The sequence below is a fragment of the Rhinopithecus roxellana genome, chromosome 11, assembly GCF_007565055.1.
Source record: "Rhinopithecus roxellana isolate Shanxi Qingling chromosome 11, ASM756505v1, whole genome shotgun sequence".
Lineage (NCBI taxonomy): Eukaryota > Metazoa > Chordata > Mammalia > Primates > Cercopithecidae > Rhinopithecus > Rhinopithecus roxellana.
In genome coordinates this window covers 21,470,886-21,498,205 of record NC_044559.1, presented here as the reverse complement: position 1 = coordinate 21,498,205, position 27,320 = coordinate 21,470,886, and the positions used below count along the sequence as shown (strand labels likewise).

Below are 27,320 nucleotides of genomic sequence, written 5' to 3'. Positions count from 1 at the left end.
GAGCTGAGATATGGCGGAGGTGAATGTGTGTTGCAGAGACTGAGAATTGGCCTTTGGTAGGAAAACTAAAGAAAAACCTCCATTTGGAATTGCTTGAATCCAGTGAATGGAGGTTGCAGTGAGCCAAGATCGTGCCATTGCACTACAGCCTGGGCGACAAAGCAAGACTCAATCTCACAAAAATAAAAAAAAAAAGAAGAAAAGAAAAAACCTCCATTTGATTTTGATTTTGAATGACAGCAAAAAGGAATAAACTTGGCTTCTACCAGACATGAAACAAGATATATCTTTTTAATTTATTCACTTCAGTCCAATGTTGTTTTTAAGGTCTGGACAAATAAACATACAACTTTGTATCAGTATATTAGAAGTATGTTGTGTAAGGTCAAGTAAGAATTTAAGGAAATGTGGAAAGCATTCAACATCTAAATCTACACATACATTGCTACTATTACTTTCCAAGGAAAAACAGAATTTAGGTTTTTTTTAAAAAGCTTATGTAACCTTTGAATATGACCTCAGGGACTTTGGAATAATTACAGAAGGGTCATCTAAGCTTTTTAACTGTCATCAAAGCTTTGCAAATAGTTCTAAAAAATCTTGGGGCAAATTTAGGGTTTTTTACTTTATTACCAGAATTAACTGTATAACATACGACTTTTCAAATTAAAACTATCCTAATGCAAACTCTTTGCAATTTTAAAAATTAGAATTTCAATTACTGAATTACTGAAAAGTTCATTTGGTTTTCTTAAAGTCTGGCATTTGAACCCAAATCTCACAAGATGGCATTTTACAATACAGAGTCTGTGGTTAAAAATGTTTGAGAAACACTGGATACTCTCGTTCAGGAACATAAAACACATTAGCCCGTTAAAAGTTCTGCGGTAAGGGAAACTTTTAAAACGTTAACCAAGAGTTTCCCGAAGTTATGTGGCTATAGTATGCCTTCTTAAAGTAAAATTTTCATTTATTGAGCATTGTTCTACTTATAGATTGCTGCTTACTAAACATTCCTAAAATTTAGTGACTTAAATGAACAGCAATCTTTTTTTTTTTTAGTTCATGAATTGGCAATTTGGGCAGGGCTCAGTTGTAACGCTTGTTTCTTCTCCACATGGTGTCAGCTCACGTAGCTTTACTCAGGGATAGATGATGAACTTCAGTATGGTTCACTCATGGCTGGCAAGTTGATATTGACTGTCAGCTGGGAGTTCAACCAGGACTGAGGGCACAGTACTCTCCATGTGGATGTCTCCATGGGTTGTTTGGGCTTCCTCAGGGCACAGCGGTGGGTTCTAAGAATGAGTGTCGCAAGTGATGGGAAGTTGAAACAGCTAATGTTTTAAGGCCTGGGAAACTGGCACGATATTACTTCTGTTGTATTATATTGGTTAAGCAGTCACAGATCCAAGATGCAAGAGGAAGGGACATTGACGCCTAACTTAGTGGGAGGAGTTTCACAGAATGTAGGGGTTATATGTTAAAATCATACACACAGAAAAATGCACAGATTGTAAGTGTAGAAGCTTTTAACATAATAAACTCACTCATGCACTCAGTATCCAGAAGACCTCCCCTTATGTCTTCCTCCAGGCACCACCCCCTCACAGGTAACCAATATCTTGACCTCAGTTGGATAATTCTTTGTGCTGTCCTGCACATTGCAGAATGTTTAGCAGCATCCCTGGCCTCTACCCAGCAGATACCAGCAGCATCCCCTCCCCTAGTTGTGACAAACAAAAATGTTTCCAGAAATTGCAAAATATTACTGGATTAGAAAATAATATCTATTTGTCTAAATCCCACTTAGTCATTTAGATATAACTTCCAAGAGATTTTTTGGTCTGTTTTGATTTTGACTGATTCCTCAGTCCCTAGAATACTGCCTGACATGTAGGAGAAAACTGATGACTATCTGTTGAACAAATGGAAGAATGAAAGATACCAATTCTAAACAGTTATTTAAAGAGTTAACTCTAAAATATATACTTTTTTTATTTTACCAAACCCTCAATCGAAAATCATTTGGTTCATTTTTGTTAGAAATGATCATTTTATGACTTAACATTGATATAAAATACAAGAATATATTTGCCTTCAACAGGAATCTGTATTGGTTAATTTCCTCCTGTAGCAATATGAAATATGAGTCATGGAAATAGAAAAGATTAGGATTTACCAGACAAATGGGCAGTATCTCATGATGGTGTTAATAATGTAATGTAATAAGCCTCAGATTGTGGTTTGTAATGGTCATGGCAGCTTTGTGAAAAATGAATGCATAGTAACAAAAAGTTTTCATTAAAAACTTGGGAGAGGTACTAGTCCTGAAACGTTAGCAGGGGGAAGGAGGAAAAGTATAAGACATTTAATATTGACCATTCAAATACTTAAAGTTCAAAAGACGTTATGGAGTGTAGATTTTTAAACTGGAATTGGAGTACCACTTGTAAAAGAAGGACTCTATGTAGTTTCTATTTTCTAATTTCCCAAGATTTGGATGCATTAAGCCTTCTCATTGCACTGCCAAATGCTTATGATTCATTTTAGCGAAGTTACTAGGGATGAGGAGAAGGTGGGAGTATGTGTGTGTAACAGTTCTGCATGACGCAGAAAAGGGAGGATATTTTTAGATTCCTTTTATGAAATAAAAAAGAGCTTAAATCAGGTGACTTGTTTACTTTTTCTTGTTTTCAAAATAGGAAAAAGAGAGACCCAAAACCTGATTTGGAATTTTCTGAATGACACACAATTCTATTTCAGGAGAATAATTGTCATAATCACAGGTTAGTTACCTTCTTAAAATATCTAAAAAATTCCTTTCTAAAAATATAACTCCACAAGGATAGAAAACTGTATTTATGCCACAGAATACTTGAACATCAAAGGAATTTGCTACTTCCATCTAATCTACACAATAGCATTTAAAGAACAAACTAGCAAATTGATTGTCTAAACAAGGAAGGGGAAAGGAATTGACACGTAATTTCTTTCACTAGGTGTAAAGTTTTATCATTTTCATTTATTCATTCAACAACAATGTGTGGAATAGGAAGATACTGGACTAGATGCAGAAGGTACAAGAATGAGCATGACAGTCCCTGCCCTCAAAATGCTTTCAGTCTAGAAGAAGAAACATACACAGCCTCACATGCATATGCAGATATATACACACTCACATACAAACACATTCACAATACCCATACACACATGTATTCATACACATACACACGTTCACACAATATGTACATGCATGCTCACACATACATACACCCTCTGTCCTATACACTCACACATGTACACACATATGTATTAACATATGAACACATATGTACATATGTATCCACATATGCACACTCACATGCATACAGACATACTTGGGAGCTGAGCCGACAAAGTGGAGACAGTGAGTAGAATGTTTTCAATTTAGAGGAAGAAGAAAAGCATAGCAGTGGCACAATCCTGTGAGATGGCTATGGCAAAAGCTCAAGGAGGCTAAGGAGACGGTTTTAGTGGAGTTGCTAAATACTGGGGAGTTAGGTTTTCCAAGATTTGGATTCAAGTGCAAATCTGCCATTACTATCCGTGAGGCCATAACCAAGTTACATAACTCACTGCCTCAGTTTCCTCTCTTTTACATAGGGATTATCATAGTACCTACTTTATAGGGTTGCCATGAGGTTTAAATGAGATGATGCATGTAAACCACTAAGCACAATGTACTAAATTTCCACTTATTTATTTATTTATTTATTTATTTAGAGATAGGGTCTCTGTGTTGTCCAAGCTGGAGTGCAGTGGTGCTATCACAGCCCATCGCAGCCTCAAACTCCTGGCCTCAGGCTCCCAAGTAGCTGGTGCATACCATCACACCCAGCTAATTTTATTTTTGTAGAGACGAGGTCTTGCCATATTGTCCAGGCTGGTCTTGAACTCCTGGCCTCAAATGATCCTCCTGGCTAGGCCACCCAAAGTGCTGGGATTACAGGTGTGAGCCACCATGCCCAGTCTAAATTTCCAGTTTGTAATGATATCCTTATCATTACCAGAGAAGATTATTTACCAGGCAAATTCTGAAGATAGCATTCCTCTCACCAAGCTGTTTAGTGAGAATGTATTAAGCTATTTTTAAGGCGAGTAGAGCCAAAAAATTATGTATTAAATGAATTTATTTGCATACCAAAGTATAATCCAAAAAAATTTTTAAAAAATGAATACATGATCGCTGCTTCAACTTTACTTTTAAAGTTCCAAAAATTCAGGAAAGCCAAATTATCATTTATAAATAACACAGACATCTACATGTCATGGCCTTCACTGGGAAAATCTGATCTGACTAAATGACATCACACCCAGTGTTACTAAGTAATTTCTGTGGCTATAACTTCATGGTGAAAATATATAAGCTATTATTAACTCTGTGATCATTTCATCAAAGTATATTAGACTAGCTCAAGTCATTTATAGAATACTGACAAACATTATTTGATATTATTCGTTGATATGATGAGGCAATTCATAAAATAAGAAATAAAACTGGCCAGTATACAAATGGAAAAGTATTACATCATTAATAATCAGATAATTCTAAATTAAGATAAGTTATTTTGGGGCTATTAGCTTGGCAAAGATTAATGGATAGGCAAGGCGTGGTGGCTCACGCCTGTAATCCCAACTCTTTGGGAGGCTGAGGCAGGCGGATCACTTGAGGTCAGGAGTTTGAGACCAGCCTGGCCAACATAGTGAAACCCTGTCTCTATTAAAAATACAAAAAATTAGCCTGGTGTGGTGGCAGGAGCCTGTAATCCCAGCTGCTTGGGAGGCTGAGGCAGGAGACTCGCTGGAACCCAGGAGGCGGAGGTTGCAGTGAGCCTAGATCATGCCACTGCACTCCAGCCTGGGCGACAGAGCGAGACTCCGTCTCAAAAAAAAAAAAAAAAAAAAAAAAAGATGGATAATACCTTGTTGCTACTAAGGGTGTGGTGAAATTTGACACTTTCATATGCCAACCTTTTTCTTTTTCTTTGTTTCTTTTTGAGACAGGGCCTTGCTTTGTCACCCAGGCTGGTGTGCAGTGGCACGATCATGTCTCACTGCAGCCTCGACCTCCTGGGCTCAAGTGATCCTCCCTCCCGTCTCAGTCTCCCATGTAGCTGGGACTACAGGTATGCACCACCATGGTTGGCTAATTTTTTTATTTTTGTGGAAATGAGGGTCTCACTATGTTGCCCAGGCTGGTCTGGAACTCCTGGGCTCAAGCAAACCTGCTGGCTCAGTCTCCCAGGGTGCTGAGATTAGAGGCATGAGCCACCATATTTGGCCACCAACCTTTTTAGAGGCCAGTTAGGCAATACAGAGCAAAAAAATTTTTAATACGGTCTTTGACTCATCCATTCCACTTCTTGAATTGTGTCTTAAGGGAATATAATCAGACAAATATGCAAAGATGCTTGTATATGTATACTCACTGTGGAACTGCATATGATGACAAAAAAATTGGAAACTACCTAGATGCCTTCCATGCCTGTCAACAGAAAAATGCTTAAATAAATTATGGCATAGTTAGACACCAGAACTCTGTCCAGCTATTAAAAAAGGATTAGACAGATCTATTTGGGGTGGCTTGGAAAGATGTCAACGATCTGTATTGGATGATGTCAGTTTTATATTTTAAAAAATATATGTGCGGCTGGGTGCGGTGGCTAACACCTGTAATCCCAGCACTTTGGGAGGCTGAGGCGGGCAGAACACTTGAGGTCAGGAGTTTAGGACCAGCCTGGCCAACATGGCAAAATCCTGTCTCTACTAAAAATACAAAAAATTAGCTGGGCGTGGTGGTGCGCGCCTGCAATCCCAGCTACTCAAGAGGCTGAGGCAGGAGAATTGCTTGAATCCGGGTGGCAGAGGTTGCACTGAGCAGAGATCGCACCACTGCACTCCAGCCTGGGTGACAGAGTGAAACTTCATCTCAAAAAAAAAAAAAAAAAAGTATATATATATATATGTGTCTGTGTGTATATATATATATATATATATATGTGTCTGTGTGTATATATATATATATAAATACACACACACACACACACACACAGAAAAAAAAAATATATGCCTAACTTTTTCAAAGTAGCTTTATTGAGGTATAATTTACAAAGCATATAATTCACCCATTCTAAGTGTACAATCATCACCATAATCTAATTATAAACCCTTTTTTATTGTCCCCCAAAATTCTCTCATGCTCATAGGCTTAACTTTTTTTATTTGGCCATGTGTATTATTTTATTAAAAGGAGAAGCGTTTACAAGAGGCTCATTTCCATTTCTTTTTTTCATAATATATGAAAAAATTTATGAGAATATTTCTATTTCTTTCTTTCTCTCTTTTTTTTTTTTTGAGTCAGGGTCTAGCTCTGTTGCCCAGGTGAAGTGCAGTAGCACGATCTCAGCTCACTGCAACCTCCACCTCCCAGGTTCAAGCGATTCTCTTGCCTCAGCCTCCTGAGTAGCTGGGATTACAGGCACACACCAACATGCCTGGCTAATTTTTGTGTTTTTGGTAGCGACTGGGTTTTGCCATACTGGCCATGCTCATCTCGAACTCCTGGCCTCAGGTGATCCACCCACTTTAGCCTCTCAAAGTGCTGGGATTACAGGTGTGAGCCCCCATGCCCGGCCTATTTCTATTTCTTAATGGTGTCAGAACTTTATCTTTGCTTTGCTAGTGACTTTTTAAAAACCACTTATTGAATTATTATTGACATACAGTAAGCTGTTCATATTTAATGTATATAACTAGATGAGTTGGGTGATAACTGTATACCACCACTGTCTATTACATAAACATATCCATCATCACAGGCTTAACTTTTAACAGTGGTTAGGTCGATGGTAACTATGAGTAGCGGGGAAGGAAGGAGGACAGAATTATAGACAGTTTCCTAGTTTTTAATGTCTGTATTATTTGAATTATTTACAACAAAAATATACTATCTTTTATTTTTATTTTATTTTTTCTTTGAGATGAATTCTCGCTTTGTTGCCCAGGCTGGGTGCAGTGGCACAAACATGGCTCACTGCAGCCTCATCCTCTTGGGCCCAAGTGATCCTCCTGCCTCACCCTCCCCAGTAGCTGAGACCACAGGTAAGTGCCACCATGCTTAGCTAATTTTTTTGTTTTTAATTTTTGGTAGAGATGTGATCTTGCCATGTTGGCCAGTCTGGTCTCAAACTCCTGGGCTCAAGCCTCAGGCTCCCACCTCAGCCTGGGATTACAGGTGTGAGCCACTCCACCCTGCCAAGAATATACTATCTTTTAATTGACAAAATTGTAAAGTCTTTTCTGTTTTGAAAAGAACAAAATAAGCAAACAGACATATACCCATTGACCAAAATCTACTTCTGGCAATTTATCCTAAGGAAATAATCAAATATGTGGAAAAAGATTTGTGTACAAAGATATTTATCCATATTTTATTAAAAACAGAGAAATTATAATCTAAATATCTTATAATGGAAGAGAACAATTATTAATTGTATTGAAATATGCGAAGTGCAGGATGCAAACCTTTTTATGTAGCAAACCTCAACCACGTTGAAAAAAGTTAATGCACAGCCAAAAAAATCCTGTTTGGAAATGTAAGTTCTTACCAAAGGTCATGTCTGGATAGTAGAATTACAGTACTTTTAATTTTTTTTTTAAGCATTTCATTTTCTCCATAAATCATAATAATTAAAAATATTTATAGTGTTGTTTTCACAGGTCTATACATTTGTCAAAACATATAAAAGTGCACACTTGCAGCAAACCACCATGGCACGTGTATACCTATGTAACAAACCTGCACGTTCTGCACATGTATCCCAGAACTTAAAGTATAATTTTAAAAAATAAAAGCAAACAAGTACTAGCAAAAAAAAAAAAAAAAAACAAATGCACACTTTAAATATGTACAATTTATTGTATATTAACATATTGCAATAACACTTTACAAAACAGAAGGATCTCAAGGAATTGAATCATCTTAAGCGTCTTACTGGAAGGGGGGTTTTGCTATGCCATCTTGGAGCTGGAGGGCAAAATGACTGGGGGGGGGGAACATTACATAAACAGCAATATATATACATTGTCTCTGCTCCAGATATCGCCATTCATTCATTCATTCATTCACCAGATCTGCCTTCCTATTATATGCCAGGAATGTTGCCGGGTACTTGTATATTGTGATGAACAACAAACATCTGGCCTGAAAGAGTTGTGGTCTGGTGGAGGAGAAGGTAGGTCACCACCTGACGGATTCCAGCCAACGCCCACACTGCCCCACCAGGGAGTGCTGTCCAAGGGGGCTGGAGGCAGATCAGGAAGTGGGGGCCTTAGTTGAGGTGGAGTCACCAAGAGTGACACCAGGTTTACAGTTGTGGAGGTGGCCAGAAGTTAGTTTTACCCTCAAGGGAGTGTCGCAGTCATCACCTGAGAAGTGGGGGCCGGGCGCGGTGGCTCACGCCTGTAATCCCAGCACTTTGGGAGGCCAAGGCGGGCGGATCATGAGGTCAGGAGATCGAGACCATCCTGGCTAACACGGTGAAACCCCGTCTCTACTAAAAACACAAAAAAACTAGCCGGGCATGGTGGCGGGCGCCTGTAGTCCCAGCCACTCCAGAGGCTGAGACAGGGGAATGGTGTGAAGCCCGGAGGCGGAGTTTGCAGTGAGCCGAGTTCGCCCCACTGCACTCCAGGCTGGGCGACAGAGCAAGACTCCGTCTAAAAAAGAAAGAAAAAGAAAAACATGAAAAAAAAAAGTTGTATTAAACAATTTTTAGGTATCTGTGTCTATCTTGCCTGCACACTTCAAACAACAAGAGTAAGAACTAAGATTGAACGTTTGCGGGTGCAGGGGCCGCGCAAAAGGCTTCCATCCATTGCCTCATTCACAACCTTCTGGTAGGGACTATTAGGATCTTCATTTTACAGCGAGGAAACTGAGACTCAGAGAGGTTACCTGCCCAAGGTCACAGTTCTCTCTCTCCAAAGCTCAAGTTCACAACCACCACACAAACTCCCCTCTCATTGTACCTGGGGCCCGTCTGAGAGCGAAAAAGTCCGCTTTCGGGTCCCAACCCTAATAGGTCGGCCTTTCACTCCACAGTTTTTCCCAGTTCCAGAATGGAGGCAACATCCGCTAGCACAATCAACAGGGTCCTGCCCAAGGGGGCCGCTCCACCAAGGCCGTGGACTGACAGGATTTGGGCCTTGGAAGGCAAATGAGAAACAATCGTCAGGGACCAAAGAGCAAATGCGTCCATCACACGAGGCCCCCGCACCCCAATCCCGGTGCTCCGCTCACGCGAACCCTCGGGGACAGCCAGTCTGCGGGACCCAGCGCGCGTGCGCGGGGCCAGAGGCGATGCCCCAACGCGAGCGCGCGGTGAGCAGGGCGCGTGACCGGGCGGGCGCGCAGCCGGGAAAGCGCGCGGGCGCGCTACGGAGTCGGCGTCGGCGCGCGCTCCAGGCCGAGGCTGTGTGGGCTGGGGAGGGAGCCAGGCGGCGGAGGCGGCGGCGGCGCCCTAGACCCGAGGGGACGCGCGGGCCTTGCGCCGCGGGAACGGACGGCGGCGGAGGAGACCCTAGGCTCGCAGCCCGAGGCAGGAGGGCTCGGCTCCTCGACTGCCCGCTTCCGAGGCCGCCGGCCGCTTCTCTTTCCAGGAGTAGCCGCCGCCCCTGGAGACTCGCCGTGACACGGGCCTAAGCTGCCGCCGCCACGGGCGTCCTGACCGCTCGGACCCGTCGGACCAGGCCGAGTGGGAGCGAGCTTGCGGGCAGGTGCCGCTCCCGGAGGGTGGGCCGGAGGCGAGGTGCCCACCGCGCCGCTCGCGGGCCGGGCTTGGCGGAGGGGCCGCTCGCGCAGCACCCGCACCGCGGGCCGGAGCCCGGGTCGCCGCCCCGCCTTCTCCCGGGACCGCCCGGCCGGAGCTGCGGGGGCCGAGGGACGCCGCGCCCGCCGCCGCCAGCCGGGCTCGCGCGGGAGAGCAGGGAGGAGAAACTTTGCCTTTTATTGTTTTTAGTCCTTAAGTGCAAGGAACTCTGTGTTGGGAGGAAAAATGTCCTTCTTCAATTTCCGTAAGATCTTCAAGTTGGGGAGCGAGAAGAAGAAGAAGCAGTACGAACACGTGAAGAGGGACCTGAACCCTGAAGACTTTTGGGAGATTATAGGAGAATTGGGCGATGGAGCCTTTGGGAAGGTGTACAAGGTAAGAGGGAGAAAACGGGAAGTTGTACTGCGAAGATAAAACAGCCACTGGCCTGGAGTGGCGGGAGGACTTCTGCTCCCCTAGTCCCTTTCCTGTCTCTTGCTCCTTCTTTTGACTGTTACGGTTCGATGCAACTTTACTTGGCTGGTCATCCAAGGAGTAGGTAAGAAGTCGGGTTTACGGAACAAAATGGGGCCTGGATGGAGTTTAAAGAGCGATTGGAAAGGGAGACAGGGTTATAAAGTCTACTCTGTCGAACTTCAAAGGAAATGAGAGTGTTCCTTAATTTATAGGAGGGGTCTGGTTGTGCCCTTCAGGTATTTTAGAATGAGAAACTCATTGCACTTTGCAGTGGATTTGTCTACTGACTGCATTCGCGTGCATGCTTGTACTCTAACAGTTCCCTTTTTAGGGTCCAGGGTATTTTTTTGGTTGTATCTAGAGCTAATACAGAACTAGTTGGGATCAAAGTGATTGCTACTTGCGGTCTCTTCTTGAGTTGGTTGCTCTACAGCATACTATAAAATGGAATGGAATTTCTGACAAACTTTCCAAAAGAAGACCTTCATGTGATACTAGTTTTAAATATATTTATGGTAAGCATTGACTAGAAGTATAAGCGCTTAAGAAATTAAAAACACACACGCATATATTTATTTCAATAGGAAGAAGCTTGGTGTTTCAACCTGAAGGCATTAATGTTAACTGTTTACTATCTCCTAGTAATATGGTCTCCTAGTAATAATATATCTCCTAGACATAGGAATGATGTCATTGGAGTATTTTCATCCTGAAGGGCGAATTTTTTATGAGACAGCGTTTAGGGGAAGGACCCACAGGGTTGCCTAGAAGTGAAAACGTAAGAAAATAACTTACTTTTATACAGGGCTTTGAAGTTAAGTACTTTCAAATAGTTTGGCCCCCACAAAAATCTTGTGAGGTAGGCAGGGTCAGTATTAGTATCCACATTTCACAGATGAAGATATTGAAATTGTTCACAGCCACATGAGTCTCAGCCTAGACTTGAATTCAGGTCTTCTGAGCCCATATTTAGTATTGTTTTTTATTTTAACAGTCACTGGAAGAAATGAGAGCATTTTGCCCACTACTTTTTTTTTTTTTTTTGCGATGGAGTTTCGACCTTGTTGCCCAGGCTGGAGTGCAATAGCGCGATCTCGGCTCAGTGCAGTCTCCCTTCCCGGGTTCAAGCGATTCTCCTGCCTCAGCCTCCGGAGTAGCTGGGTTTACAGGCATGTGGCACCACGCCCGGCAAATTTTTTATTTTTGGTAGAAATAGGGTTTCTCCATGTTGGTCAGGGTGGTCTCGAACTACTGACCTCAGGTGATCTGCCCGCCTCGCCGTCCCAAAGTGCTAGGATTACAGGCGGGAAGCCACCATCCCCGGCTGCCTACTACTTTCTAAGCACCATTATACTTCTGCCTTTGCCCTGCCTCAAATGCGTCTTGTCAAAACCCCAGTCCTCATTCTTTATCCAGGCTGAAGTATCTACTCCTCTCTGTATGCTTTCAGAACACATTGTTCACATGGCTATTATAGCACTCGTCACTTATTACAGTTAATATGTTTATGTTTCTATAATAAAATTAAATGCCAAATTTTTGATATGTATTTGGGTTCATCCACTGCCTTAGCATATAGTGATGTATCTGTTTACTTGTTGAAATGAAAGAATGTGTTTTATCTACATATGAATGCTATCGTGGAAGCTATCATATGCTGTGGAAGTTGGCAAAATAAGCTTTGTTATTTGTGTGGAGGGTAGAGTATGGGTTTCAGCAAGAGCTACATAAGATGCAAGGCTTCAGTGTAGTGGGAAGATCACTCCTAGGAATGTAGAGTTGTGTTTTAGTGCTGGCTGTCAGAAACCAGCTTTGTAATCCTGGACAAAACACTTAACTTCTCTGGGCCTCCGTTTTCTTAGCCATAATACTGACTTTCTTAAGAGTTGAGATTCTTTCACCCATTAAAGTTCTGTGAGTATGTACTTAGCCTGGAAAGGCAAAAATAAATCCTCAAGACACCTAGAATCTTGTAGTTAGAAGGTGGTAGGTGATTATGGGCAGTTTTCATGATGTAAATATGTTTTATCAAATATGAACAGTTCAGTAGTAAGAACACTGGCTCTGGAGTTGGAATATAACAGCTCTCTCACTCAATAGCAGCATATGACCTTGAGCAAGTTTCTTATTTGTCCTATACCTAACTTTGCTCATCCATAAGATATCCTCAGTGTGAGGATTAAAGAAGATAATAAATATAAGGCACATTGAAAGGGCTCAGTAAATGGTAGAAATTACTGTTATTACATTTAGAGCTCATAGATGCAAAATATCGGGTGAGATAGGAAAAGGAACCAAGAAGATAATAAACCATTTTGTTGGTTTCTAATGGCATGGGCAGATTGTGTGGAGATACTAAAGCCCTGTGTTATTCTTTCACGACACTTTCTGCAAAATGTGATCTGTCTTCCTATACTGAGACATTAATTGAAAATTTTCTGAAAAACAAGAGTCTTATTTCATGTAGTTATTTGAGCACTATAAAATCGTGTCAAGGAGAATTTCTGTGGTCTTGATGACTGTATTTTAGTATGATATTTGAAGAGCATGGGCTGGCACTATTTTTTCTTTTTTCATTTCACTGCTGTCTGCTTCTAAGGAGTAGGGTATGAGTTTTTTAAAAAATAAAATTTGAAATTAAAACTTATCTGACTTCTTATGGCCTCTTTTTTCTTTTCTTTTTTTTTTTTTTTTTGAGACAGAGTCTCACTCTGTCGCCCAGGCTGGACTGCAGTGGCCGAATCTCAGCTCACTGCAAGTTCTGCCTCCCGGGTTTACGCCATTCTCCTGCCTCAGCCTCCCGAGTAGCTGGGACTACAGGTGCCTGCCACCTCGCCCGGCTAGTTTTTTGTATTTTTTAGTAGAGACGGGGTTTCACGGTGTTAGCCAGGATGGTCTCGATCTCCTGACCTCGTGATCCGCCCATCTCGGCCTCCCAAAGTGCTGGGATTACAGGCTTGAGCCACCGCGCCTGGCTGATGGCCTCTTTTTTCTAAAAGCTTTTGTTTTTCAAGATTCCGTAGAAATTGAGGATTTATAAACTTCCTTATATTTGGGGGAAAAAGCTGTGGAACCTTAACATTGTACATAGTAGTATGTAGTAGAAAACTGTTTATAAACTTGATTCTATCATTTGCTTATGAAAATTGGTAACTTACAAAGATTATATTGTAAATAGAGATGAGGTTGAGTATCCCATTTCCCAAATGCTTGGGACCAGAAGTGTTTCGGATTTTGGGATTTTTTGGATTTTGGAATATTTGCATTATACTTAGTTATTGAACATCTGAAATTGAAAATGCTGTAGTGAGCATTTCCTTTGAACATCATGTCATGTTAGCACTCAGAAAGTTTCAGATTTTGGAGCATTTCAGATTAGATTTTCAGATTTGGGATGTGTAACCTATAGGTAATCATGTTGTGTATTTAGTTTGTGTCATTCTTCCATCGTATACTTGTATTCCTTCCACTCAGTCCAGCACTGTACACATTTAGCAGTTACTTCCTTGCCTGAAAAAACTTTGCTACTTTAAATTTATTTTCTCTTTTAAAAGTAGTAGTATTTGATATATAAATGAAGATATGTCATATCCTTCACAATTTTTTTATCTTTGGATTTCTTTTTTTTTTTTTTTTTTTTTGAGATGGAGTCCCTCTCTATCGTATAGGCTGCAGTGCAGTGGCACAATCTTGGCTTACTGCTATCTCCGCCTCCCAGGTTCAAGCAATTCTCCTGCCTCAGCCTCCAGAGTAGTTGGGACTACAGGTGCATGCCACCGTGCCTGGCTAATTTTTTGTATTTTTAGTAGAGACAGGGTTTCACCATGTTGGCCAGGGTGGTCTTGAACTCCTGACCTCAGGTGATCCGCCTGCCTTGGCCTCCCAAAGTGCTGAGATTACAGGCGTGAGCCACTGCCCTCTGCTCTCCCCACTGAATTTCTTTTGTTTTTAACAGAAAAAAAGAATGACATAAGATATTAATTGAATTGCATTTCTGGAAAGCTATATTATCTATTAAACCAGTTGAAACTAAACTCTTGGCTGTGTGCTGGATGAAAGTGATTTCTGTATGACAACTGATGGCTGTGTGTCTTTTAAAAAATAGTAAAATATTTAATCTTTGTATTAAAAAGTACGGAAACATATACATTTAGCAGATAATAAAGTGAGTTGTTATTAACAACCATCAGTGTCAAGGAATTCTGCCAACGTCCGAGAATCCCTCTTGCCTCCTTTCTGTGTCTAATACCTTCTCTCTCACTAAAGGAAACCACTATCCTATCTTTAAATTATTCATGTTTTTGCTTTTCTTAATCATTTACTATCTAGGTTTATATCCCTAAATGTTATAAATTTAGTTTTGTATGCACTTGAACTTTATGTGAATGGAATCATATTGAGCATATTCTTTTGTGTCTTGCTTCTTTCAAAGTCAGTATTATGTTTGTGAGGTTCATCTTTATCACATAGAGCTGTAGTTCTTTTTTATTGCAGCATTGTATTCTATTATATGATGATATCACCAATTATTTACTATTGTACTATTAATGGATATATTGGTTGCTTTCAGTTTTTGGCTCTTACACAAAATAGTAGTTGCACATATGCATGAGTTTCACTAAGAGTTAATACAGGAATGGAATTGCTAGGTTATAGGGTAGTGTATCTTTAATTTTACCAGATAATGCCAAACTAATTACACAAGTTTACATTCCTACCAGCAGTTTAAGAATTTCCTTACCCTGCATCTTTGCTAACATTTAGTGTTGTCAGAATTTTAAACTTTTGACAGCCTGATAATGTGTTACATTTCTTATTGTGCGTTTAATTCACCTTTCACAGATTACTAAAAATAATTCTTTTAATATATTTTTGGTAATCTGAATTTCTTCTTTTGTGTTCGGGTCTCTTACTCATTTTTCTATTGATGTCTTTTTGTTTATATGTTGAGTGTGTGTGTGTGTGTGTGTGTGTGTGTACAATATATGTGTTTTGAATTTTAACTATTTGCTGGTGATAGTTATTGCAAATATATTCTCATTCTGAGACCTGTCTTTTCATTCTCATTGTAGTGTCTTTTTATGAATTCTCTGACATGGTCCAATTTGTCAGTTTTTTCCTTTACAGTTGATGCTTTTTGTGTTATGTTTAAGACATTTTTTCCTAGCCTGTGATCATGAAGATAATTTTCTATATTATCTTCTAAAAACTTTATGATTTTGCTTTTCTTTTTTCTTTTTTTTTTTTTTTTTTTTGAGACGGAGTCTCGCTCTGTCGCCCGGGCTGGAGTGCAGTGGCCGGATCTCAGCTCACTGCAAGCTCCGCCTCCCGGGTTACGCCATTCTCCTGCCTCAGCCTCCCAGGTAGCTGGGACTACAGGCGCCCGCCACCTCGCCCGGCTAGTTTTTTGTATTTTTTAGTAGAGACGGGGTTTCACCATGTTAGCCAGGATGGTCTCGATCTCCTGACCTCGTGATCCGCCCGTCTCGGCCTCCCAAAGTGCTGGGATTACAGGCTTGAGCCACCGCGCCCGGCCGCTTTTCTTTAACAGTTAGATCTACAATCTACCTAGAATAGATTTTTGTAGATGGTGTGAGGTAGGGGTCCAGTTTCATTTTTTTCCCCATATGGATACACGATTGTCCCAGAACTATTCACTGGAAAGAAAAATATTTCCCCACTGCTCTGCAGTGCTCTGTTGTATAGCATGTGTCTGTTTCTGCATTCTCTGTTCTCTTCATTGATCTATTTGTCTATTCCTGTACCAGTATCCCACTGTCTTAATTAGGAAAGCATTAAAATAAATGTCTGCTGTTTCTTCAACATAGTTTAGTATTATTCTTGGCCCTCAGGGCTTCTGTGTACATTTTCGAGTTAGCCTGGTTGAGTGCCACAAAAAAAAAAAAAAAAAACAACAAAAAAAACTTTTTTTGGAGAGATCTCATTGAATTTATAAATTAGTTTTGGAAAAATTAACCTCTTTTTGATATTGAGTCTTCCCACCTGTGCATGTTTTATCTCTGTTTAGGTCTTTTTTAGTATCTTAATAATGAGTTACAGTTTTTTCCCTAGAAGTTTTGGGAACACAAACTACTTCAAGGATGTTTTAAATACTTTGTTTTTCCTGTTCGTATTTCCTCCTTGTTTTTGTTGTGTACAACCTTTAGTAGCCTTCTGAGAAGGGATCCATGGAAAACATATTTTTTAAGAACTTGCCTGTGTAAATATGTCTTTATTATAAGGTCACAACTTAATATATATAATTCTAGTTTAAAAGTAAGTTTTTAAAGAATTTTTAAGATTTAGAGTCTGTTAGTTTTGAAGACTTTCTTCCATTCATTATCTTCTGGCTTCAAGAGTTGCTATTGAATATCTGATGCCATTTTGCTTCCTGGATCCTTTGCCATCTTTTTCTCTTAATAGTCTTTAGGATTTTCTTTTATCCTCTGTTCATGGTAACATACTTTGATGTAGGTCTCGTCGTCTTCTTTCGTTTTGCTGGGCTCTTGGTTAGTCCTTTCAATCCAAAGACTTACGTCTTTCAGTTCTGTGATATTTTCTTGTATTATTTATTTGACAACCTCCACCCACCACTTCCCCCAATAATGACTCTTGCCATGGTCTTAAGATTCTTCATGCCCCTAAATTCAGGGGACACTTAACATTCTTACTTGACCTATCAGGACCATTTGAGATACTTGACCATTCTTTCCTTTAAAAAGTTCATCTTTTGGCTTTTAAGTCACCATACTCTTGATTTTCCTTCCACCTCTGTGTCTATTCCTCACATTCCTTTGCTGGCTCTTCCTCTTTCTGTCTTTAAGGTGTGAGAATTCCACAGGGCTTAGGTATAGGCCGCCTTCTCCTTTTCTTAAGAGAACCTGCCTTCTCCCATGGCTTCAATTACCATCTAAATGCAATTTCTGTCTCTACCCTGACTTCCCTTTTGAACTCCAGATCTACACATCCAACCGTCTGTTAGAGATTTCTGCTTAGATGTCTCACAGATACCTTAAACTGCAAGTCCAAAAGATGAACTAATTCAGCTCATGATGTCAGCCACAAATTTGCTCCTTCTGTGTTCCCATTTAGTAATTACCACTTCCATCTACCAATTGCATAGGCCAGAGACCTAGAGGTCATTTTTAACACCTGTTGCTGCCCTCCCCTCCAAACCTAATTAAACAGCAAGGCCTGTTAATTCTACCTACTAAATATTTCTCAAATCTTTCTTTCTTCACTGTCATTTCACTAGTCAAAACTGCTGTAGTCTCTTACTCAGACTACTACAATCAATCTTATTGCTGTGTTTTTGGGCTTCATATAATCATTTACATGATTCTTTAAATCCTGTAATCATTTAATATATTCCTTTGTGTTGAGCTTCTTTTGCTAAACATTATGTGAGTGAGTTTCATCCGTGTCATTGCATGTAGTAGTCATTTGATCTTTTTCTTTGCTTTATGGTATTTTATGAAATATTATAGTTTATCCATTCTGTAGTATTTGGATTGTTTTCACTTTTTGTATATTAAGAATATGATTCATGGCCCGGTGCAGGGGCTCATGCCTGTAATCCCAGCACTTTGGGATGCCAAGGTGGGAGGGTCACTTGAGCCCAGGAGTTCAAGTCCAGCCTGGACAACATAGGGAGATCCCATCTTTATTTGTTTTATTATTATTATTTTTTCTTGAGATAGAGTCTCACCTCTGTCATCCAGGCTGGAGTGCAGTGGCATGATCAACTCCCCGGGCTCGGGTGATCCTCCCACCCCAGCCTCCCAAGTAGCTGAGACTGTAGGCACCTGCCACCATGCCCAGCTAATTTTTGTATTTTTGGTAGAGATAGGATTTTGCCATGTTGCCCAGGCTGGTCTCAAATTCTTAGGCTCAAGAGATCTGCCCACCTCGGCCTCCCAGATTGCTAAGATTACAGGTGTGAGTCACCGTGTCCAGCCTTAAATATTTTTAATTGAAAAGAAAAGTACGATTCATGAATATTCTTGTGCATTTTGGTGCACATATGCCATTTTTTCTGTTGGCTATATACTGGGAAGGAATTTTCTAGGTCATAGGTTATATGTATTTTCAGCTTTAGAAGATACTACCAGTCTTCCAAGGTAGTTGTACCAATTTACACTCGCGTCAGTAGGGTATGGGAGTTTTCCCAGTTGCTCTGTGTCTTCACTTACACTTGGTATTGTTATTAATATTATCTTTAATGTTTTTTGTTAGCCATTCTGTTGAGTGTGGTGGTTTTATTTACATTTTCCTGATGACTAATGAAGTTGAGTGCCTTTTTATGTGCTTATTCAATATTTGGATATCTTTTTTTGTGCAATTCCTGGTTATTTGCCCAATTAAAAAAAAAAGCAGGGTGCGGTGGCTCAAGCCTGTAATCCCAGCACTTTGGGAGGCCGAGACGGGCAGATCACAAGGTCAGGAGATCGAGACCATCCTGGCTAACACGGTGAAACCCTGTCTCTACTAAAAAATACAAAAAATTAGCCAGGCGAGGTGGCGGGTGCCTGTAGTCCCAGCTACTCGGGAGGCTGAGGCAGGAGAATGGCATAAACCCGGGAGGCGGAGCTTGCAGTGAGCTGAGAGCCGGCCACTGCACTCCAGCCTGGGCCACAGAGCGAGACTCCATCTCAAAAAAATAAATAAAAAAAAAAAACTACTTTGAGGTATAGTTTATATACCACAGAATTCACCCATTTTAAGTATATAATTTTGTGAGTTTTAGTAAATCTATATAGTTTTGCAACCATTACTACAATCCAGCTTTGGAACCTTTCTGTCATCCCTAGAAAGTTCCCATGTGCCTATTTTGCAGTTAGTTTCTATTCCCACACCAAGCTCAAGATAGTCCTTACTTGCTTTTGAAATGACACTGTAATTTTGCCTTTTCTAGAATTTTTTAATAAAGGGAGACATACAATATGTGTTCTTAATATGTATGACTTTTTGCACTTAGCACAGGGTTTCTCAGCGTTGGCACTACAGCCGTTTTGGACAGGATAATTCTTTTTTTGTGGAGGGCTATACTACGCACTGTAGGATGCTTCCCTGACCGTACCTCTTTGTGACAACCTAAAATACCTCCAGACATTGCCAGATGTCTCCCGGATGGCAGAATCAGTACCACTGTTTGAGTGTAATTTTTCAGGATTCATCTGTGTTATTCATTTGTCTATTAACATTTTTGGTTATTTATTTTTTCCTTAATAATTTATAGGATATGAGGTCCTTTTTCCACAATGTAGATTGCTTTTCATTTATTTAATTCTTTTTCCTGATCCATAGAGGTATTTTATTTTATTTTATTTTATTTTTTTATTTTTTATTTTTTTTGAGACGGAGTCTTGCTCTGCCACCCAGGCTGGAGTGCAGTGGCCGGATCTCAGCTCACTGCAAGCTCCGCCTCCCGGGTTTATGCCATTCTCCTGCCTCAGCCTCCCGAGTAGCTGGGACTACAGGCGCCTGCCTCGTCGCCCGGCTAGTTTTTTTGTATTTTTTAAGTAGAGACGGGGTTTCACCGTATTAGCCAGGATGGTCTCGATCTCCTGACCTCGTGATCCGCCCGTCTCGGCCTCCCAAAGTGCTGGGATTACAGGCTTGAGCCACCGCGCCTGGCCTAGGTATTTTAAAATTAGAAAATAAATTTATTAGAAAACAAAAGTTGAAAATAAACAGAGTGAACAAATACTGCTTTTGCTTGCCCCAAAACCTCAGTGAAAACTGTTATCTGGCCAGGTGCAGTGACTGATGCCTATAATCCCAGCACTTTATAAATTTGAGGCAGGAGGATTGCTTGAGCCCAGGAGTTCAAGAACAGCCTGGGTAATATAGTGAGACCCCATGTCTTCGGGAATTAGTAAAAAAATTAGCTGGGCATGATGGCACTCGCCTGTGGTCACAGCTGCTGGGGAGGCTGAAGTGGGAGGATCCCTAGAACTTGGTGGAGGCTGCAGTGAGCTGTGATTGTGCCACTGCACTCCAGCCTTGGTGACAGAGCAAGACCTCGTCTCAAACAACAACCGCAAACAGCTATTATCCCTTAAATTTTTAATATTTTTTCATACGAGTTCTGCATTTCCTTATTAAATTTTTGCCTTGATATTTTATCTTTTCAGCTACTATTTTGAATGGGATAGTTCTTCCATTATGTTTTGCAATTATTGTTTGGATATAAGAAAGCTATTAATTACTATTCTCTAATATATTAACCTTATTGAGTGCTCTTATTGTTTATTTTCCCTCAACATTGAAATTTTTCAATCCTATAAAATGTTGACAAGTAAAAGAAGTTGTATAGTGAACATACATGTATCCACTACCTAGATTCTACAGGTGTTCATATTTTGCTATACTGACTTTATTACACACGTCTATCCATCCATTCATCCATTTATCCATTCATTATCTGTTTCTCTTTTTCATTTTCTTTTCTTAAGGATTTTCTTCTTTCAATTATTTGTACCCTTGTTTTTTTTTACTTGTCTAATTATGTTAATCCTTTCTGAACAATTTTAAATAACTTGACATTGGAAATGTTGGTAATTTAGTGAATTATTTTATACTATATTTTCTGGCACAATTTTAAGGTTTTAAACTTTCCTTCTTAGTTTTCTGTTTTCAGCCAGAAAGTTATTGTTTATGTGCTGACATAGACTGTTAGATAAAGTGACATATTACTTTGTTCCCATGTTTCTTCTTTGTAAATCTGTGTTTGAATTCACACAGATCTTTAATACAACTCTGTAACAGAAGCAGTAATTTTTTTTTTTCCTTAAAGAGGAATCATTTTCAGAAGTAGTTTTTAAGTGATAATCTCATCTCAAGATAATGGGAAGAAAAATGTCAAGACTAGGGCAGTTATTTTATGTCCTTGTGTTTCTTACTAACCTTCTGTTTTTTATCTGTAAAGATGTAACTATTGAATGTACGTGTGGAGTATAAAAACAATATTTTATTGTTCGTTTAATTTATAAGATGATCAACTTTTCCAGTTTACCAGCTTATCAGCCCACACTTCTTCCTATAAATTAATGCTGAAATATTAGTTAATTTGAGTGCTTTCTTTAGAAAGGGAAGGTATTTGAATCATCCCTCCTTCCATCCCTTCCTCCTTTCTTGGAAAGTGTGAGCAAAGTTAATAAATTTCATTTCTTTTTGTACGTTGTCATTTTAGCATCTCAGTTTTAACGAAATGTACTGGAAATCAAGATATTTTATTTTTTAATTTTAATTTTAATTTTTTTTTGAGACAGGGTCTTGCTCTGTCGCCCAGGCAGGAGTGCTGTGCCATGATCTTGGCTCACTGCAACCTCCGCTTCCCAGGTTCAAGTGATTCTCATGCCTCAGCCTCTGGAGTAGCTGGGATTACAGGCGTGTGCCACCACACTTGGCTAATTTTTGTATTTTTTAGTAGAGATAGGGTTTCGCCATGTTGGCCAGGCTGCTCCCCAACTCCTGGACTTATGCTATCTGCCGGCCTTGGCCTCCCAAAGTGCTGGGATTGTAGGCATGAACCACCGTATCCAGCCAAGATATTTATCTTTGCTTGTAAAGCATGTTTTATTTCCAGTTGGTATGTTATATGGCATGAGCTTTATAAAGTCTCTTAAAATTTTAAAGGTCTGTGTTATGGCTTATTAACATTTAAAGATAAAGTAGAGCCGGGCGCGGTGGCTCATGCCTGTAATCCCAGCACTTTGGGAGGCCGAAGCGGGCGGATCACGAGGTCAGGAGATCAGACCATCCTGGCTAACGTGGTGAAACCCCGTCTCTACTAAAAATACAAAAAATTAGGCGGAACTTGCAGTGAGCCGAGATCACGCCACTACACTCCAGCCTGGGCGACAGAGCGAGACTCTGTCTCAAAATAAATAAATAAATATAAAGTAATGTTACTTAATTTATTTCAGAGTATCCTGCCAAAATTTTATAAAGAATGGCCAAGAAACTACATACCGTATCTGATTTTGGATCTTTAACCTTGATAGAATCTTTTTTCTGGCCCCCTTTTTTTTTGTCTGTGCCCTGATGGATGTGAAGTGGTATCGTCCTTGATTACTAATGAGGTTGAGCTCCTTTTCATATGTTTATTGGCCATTAAGTCTTTTGGGCTCTCTCTTTTTCTCATTGATTTATGGGGGTCATTATATATTTTAGATACTTATCCTTTGTCAGTTATATATGATGTACATATTTTCTTTTGCTTTGTGGTTTGTCTTTTCACTGTCTTTAGGATGTTCTTTTTTGTGTAGACATTTTAAGTTTTTTTTTTTTTTTTTGAGGCAGAGTCTCACTCTGTCTCCGGGGCTGGAGTGCAGTGGCCGGATCTCAGCTCACTGCAAGCTCCGCCTCCCGGGTTTACGCCATTCTCCTGCCTCAGCCTCCCGAGTAGCTGGGACTACAGGCGCCCGCCACTTCGCCCGGCTAGTTTTTGTATTTTTAGTAGAGACGGGGTTTCACCGTGTTAGCCAGGATGGTCTCGATCTCCTGACCTTGTGATCCGCCCGTCTCGGCCTCCCAAAGTGCTGGGATTACAGGCTTGAGCCACCGCGCCCGGCCCATTTTAAGTTTTAATATAGTGAAATTTATTAACTTTTCCCTACGTGGCTAATGTTTTTGTCTTTAGAAATTCTTCCCTACCCAAGATGGTGAAGATATCCTGCTGTGTTATCTTTGTAAAGTTTTATGGTATTGCCTTCTACATTAGGTCTGTAATTAAATGGGTGTTGATTTTTGCTTACAGAGGTAAGGGCCGAATTTTATTTTTTCTATGTAGATACCCAGTTGTCCCAGCACTACGTACTTTAAAGACCGTCCTTTTTTTACTGCTTTGCAATGCTTCCATCATATAATGGATGTCCATATGCACATAGTGTATTTCCATGACATTCTTTTAGGTTAAATTTTTAGAATTGTTAGAGCAAAACAAACGATTATTTATTAATGCTTACTTTGAAACTACAAAATTTGTGTAAATTTGTTTTTCAATTTTTTAATTGTAGTAAAATACACATAAAATTTACATCTTGACTATTTTTTAATATCCTATGAAGATTCACCATCTTCATGATTTTTAAATGTCTAGTTCAATGGTATTAAATACATTCATAATGTGCAACCATTACCACTGCCCATCCCCATGCCTCTTATCTTTTAAAATGAAACTCTACCCTGTTAAACACTAACTTCCTATTTCTTCCTTCCTCCAGCCCTAGGCAACTGGTCTTCTACTTTTTGATACTATGATTTTGATTCCTCTAAGTACCTCATTAAATGGAATCATACAGTATTTATCATTTTGTGACTTAGTTCATTTAGTGTAATGAACCTTAAGGTTCATCCATGTCATAGCATATGTTAGAATTCCCTTCCTTTTTAAGGCTGAATAATATTTATGGTATATATATACACATTTTGCTTATCCACTCATCTATTGATGTCACTTGGATTGCTTCCATGTTTTAGCTGTTGTGTGTTTAGCTCTGAACGTGGGTGTACAAGCATCTCTTTGAGACCCTGCTTTCAGTTTTTTAGGGTATATACCCAGGAGTGGAATTCCTAGATCTTGTAGGAATCTATTTTTAATTTTCAGGGGGAATTGCCATACTGTTTTCTGTAGCTGTACCAATTTTACATTTCCATCGATTTGTGCACAAAACAGTTCTAATTTCTCTACATCTTTGCCTATACTTGTTCTTTTCATTCTTTTTTAAAATAATAGTTGTCCTAGTGGGTGTAAGGTGGTACTTACTATAGTTTTGACTTATATTTCTCTAATATTAGTGATGTTGAGCATCTTTTCATGTGCTTATTGGCCATTTGTATATCTTCCTTGGAAAAACACCTGTTCAGCTCCTTTGCCCATTTTTGAATTGGGCTAGTTGTGGGTTTTGTTGTTGTTGTTGTTGTTGTTGTTGTTGTTATTGTTGGGTTTTAGGAGTTCTCTGTATATTCTGGATATTAATCCTCATCAGATATATGATTTGTAAAGATTTTCTGTCACTCTGTAGGTTGCCATTTTACTCTAATATTGTCTTTTAAAATGTATAACATTTTACAATTTCATCAAGTCCAGTTCTGTGTTTTCTTTTGTTGCCTGTCCTTTGGTGTCATATCTCAGAATTCATTGTCAAATTCAGTATCATAAAGCTTTTGCCTCATGCTGTCATCTGAGAGTTTTGTAGTTTTAGGTCTTACATTTAGGTTTTTCTTTGGTCCATTTTGAGTTAATTTTTGTTTATGGTGTTAGGTAAGGGTCCACCTTCACTGTTTCGCATGTGGGTATTCAGATTTCCCAGTACCATTTTTTGAAAACACTGCCCTTTTCTCATTAACTGGTCTTGGAACCAATGCCAAAAATCATTAGACCATATATATGCCAGTTTTTCTTTCTGGTCTCTATTCCATTGGTTTATGTTTCAGGACTGCACTGTTTTGATTACTGTAGCTTCGTAGTAAGTTTGAAATCAGGAAGCGTGAGTCTTCAAGCTTTGTTCTTTTTCAAGATTATTTTGGCTATTCAGGGTCCATTGAGATTTCATGTGAATTTTAAAATAGGGTTTTCTATTACTGCAAAAAATGTCATTGAGATTTTGATAGGGATTGCATTGAATCTGTAGATTGCTTTGGGTAGTATTGACATTTTAACAATATTAAGCCTCCAATATATGAACATGGGATGTGTTTTCATTTATGTCTTTAATTTCTTTCAGCATTGATTTTTTAGTTTTCATTGTACAAGTCTTTCGCCTCCTTGCTTAAGTTAATTCCCAAGTGTTTTATTCTTTTTGATGCTATTGTAAATGGGATTGTTTTCCTTACTATTTAAAAGTCTTTATTTTTCTTGAATTAATTTCCAGACGTGGTACTTTTTTTGTCTTATTTTAAAATGTTTTTGAAATTGTCTTTTTGTGTTCTGTTTTTCATCTTTTTCAACTATGTAATCTATGCACATTTCCTCGGCTTCTTTATTACACAGTTGTGTTTGTTTCTGCATGTTCATGCTGCTCAGAGTCAATAAGTCCTTGAAATAAGCAGGAACACTGTGTGATCTGAGAATTGGTAAAACATTTTGGAAACTGCAGACTTAACCAAGTTTAACTTATTACTGACACCATTTTGTTGATATATTTTGACCAATGACTAAATTTTGAATACATAACCAGAACAATATAAATAAAATAGAGTTTGGGAATGTGGAGAAAATATAAGGATAATATAAAGTGTATTTCTTTGTCTTTTGCAGAATTCAAGAAATGACATAATCCTTTGGATTTCTGTAATGTTTTACAGAAATTATGGAAAGAATATGTACAGTTGATCCTCGTTATTTGCAGATTTTGTATTTGTGAATTTGCCTACCTGTTAAAGTTTACTTGTAGTCCTAAAATCTATGCTTGCGGCACTTATTTGGTTATTTGTGTGTATGCGCAAAGCTGCAAAAAAAATTGAACCCTCTGACAAGCACATTCCCAGCCGAACTTGAACAAGGTGACACTGCCTTGATTTCACCTCTCATGGAGAGATGACCAGAGGATGGAGACAGCAGAGGGCAGTGTAGTGAAGTGCAAGAAGGTCTGGCTATGGGGCCAGTTGGACAGGGTTTGAATCCCAAGTCTGACATCTGTTTTTGGGATGACCTTCCACAAGTCAGTTAACACTTATATACCTCATTTCTCTTTTGTGAAATAAAGAAAGGAGAATCTCCCAGGATGAATTGTTTTCAGGATTTAAGAATATGATAATCTATATGAGGGGTGTGTGTGTGTGCATGGATTTCCCTATGAACAATGTTTTAGTAGTCGCTAATTCAGTGCTTGCAGCGACTTTATAGAGCATAACTACCACAAATAATGAGAGTTAACTCTGTATCTTTGCTAAATGATGATGAGTAATTTTATTCTTTTTTAATATTGATACTTGTTCCTACCAAAATCTTAGCAGGACTGAAAAGATCATAATTTGCATGTAATTTAAAACAGGTAACAGTATCAACAGTCTAAAAGTATATGCTTCTTTCAGTGCAGTTTCCCCTCTCTTCATTTAATAGCTTTTTGTAACTTTGGATATTTATTACCCAAACGTTTACTCTGCTCTGTACCTTAGCTCTCCCATCTGTGTTGCTCATAGGTTTTAGAAGGATTGTGCCAGTTCTTAATCTCACTTCCAAGTACTCCCTTCTATACTTTACTTTGTGATGCTGGTTCAAAGACTGCAGATCACATTTCTGCCTTGCTAGCAGCTCATTTCAGTTTCAAAAGTATAGGGCACTAGAGGGAGGCTGCAAGGAGAAGGAGGAAGAAATGACTTATACCTTTGTCTTGTTTCCTGTGAACTTCCTGTCTGCTTTCTTGTTACTTTGACCATCACCCTTATAGAAGTTTATTTTTTGCTCCAGCATCAGCAGTTTCTTTCTGTAGCAGCTGTTGAATACAGTTTGTAGTTTTTCCAACACTCACAGAACTAACCTCATCATAACCCTTCATAACACCAGCACCAATTGGCTGGTACCCTGTTCCTCAAAAGTTTGGGTTCCAGTCTCACAGGACCCCTCTTCAGAGACAACAGCACCAGCTGAGCAGCAGTCTCCTCAGAGAAACTCCTCTGAGTTTCAGGTCTGTGGAACCCTTCCTCTGAGCTTCTGAGTTTTAATAATTCCAGTCTTTTCCTATTGCTCCCATAGTCCTAGGGGTGGTAGCTTTTGCCTGTAGTTGTTACCTCCCTGATCCTTTGTATTATTTTTTCAGTTAGCAACAGAGTTAGTAATTGTTTTTATTCAGTTTTCTCTATTAAAATAATCAATGTGATTTTCCTCCTGTCCGGACCCTAACTGATACAAGGATTAAATAAGTTACTAAATGGAAAGTGCAGAGATCCATATCTCTTCTAATAGCACGATGGATATTACTATGTAGGATAACATACTTGAAATAATTTGAGATTTTTCTTACTGATTCTTTGTAAAATACTAAA

At 39.4% G+C, this 27,320-nt stretch overlaps 1 protein-coding gene across 2 annotated transcripts in view; it reads left to right on the top strand.

Moving 5' to 3' along the window:
• The first annotated feature begins 9,482 nt into the window (after positions 1-9,482).
• Positions 9,483-27,320, top strand: part of SLK (STE20 like kinase) — a 63,901-nt gene continuing 46,063 nt past the window's right edge. For both annotated transcript variants that reach the window (XM_010356215.2, XM_010356214.2), the window contains exon 1: positions 9,483-10,247. In XM_010356215.2, the coding sequence (XP_010354517.2) occupies positions 10,098-10,247 (150 nt within the window). In that variant the 5' untranslated portion in view covers positions 9,483-10,097. The remainder of the gene's footprint in view (positions 10,248-27,320) is intronic.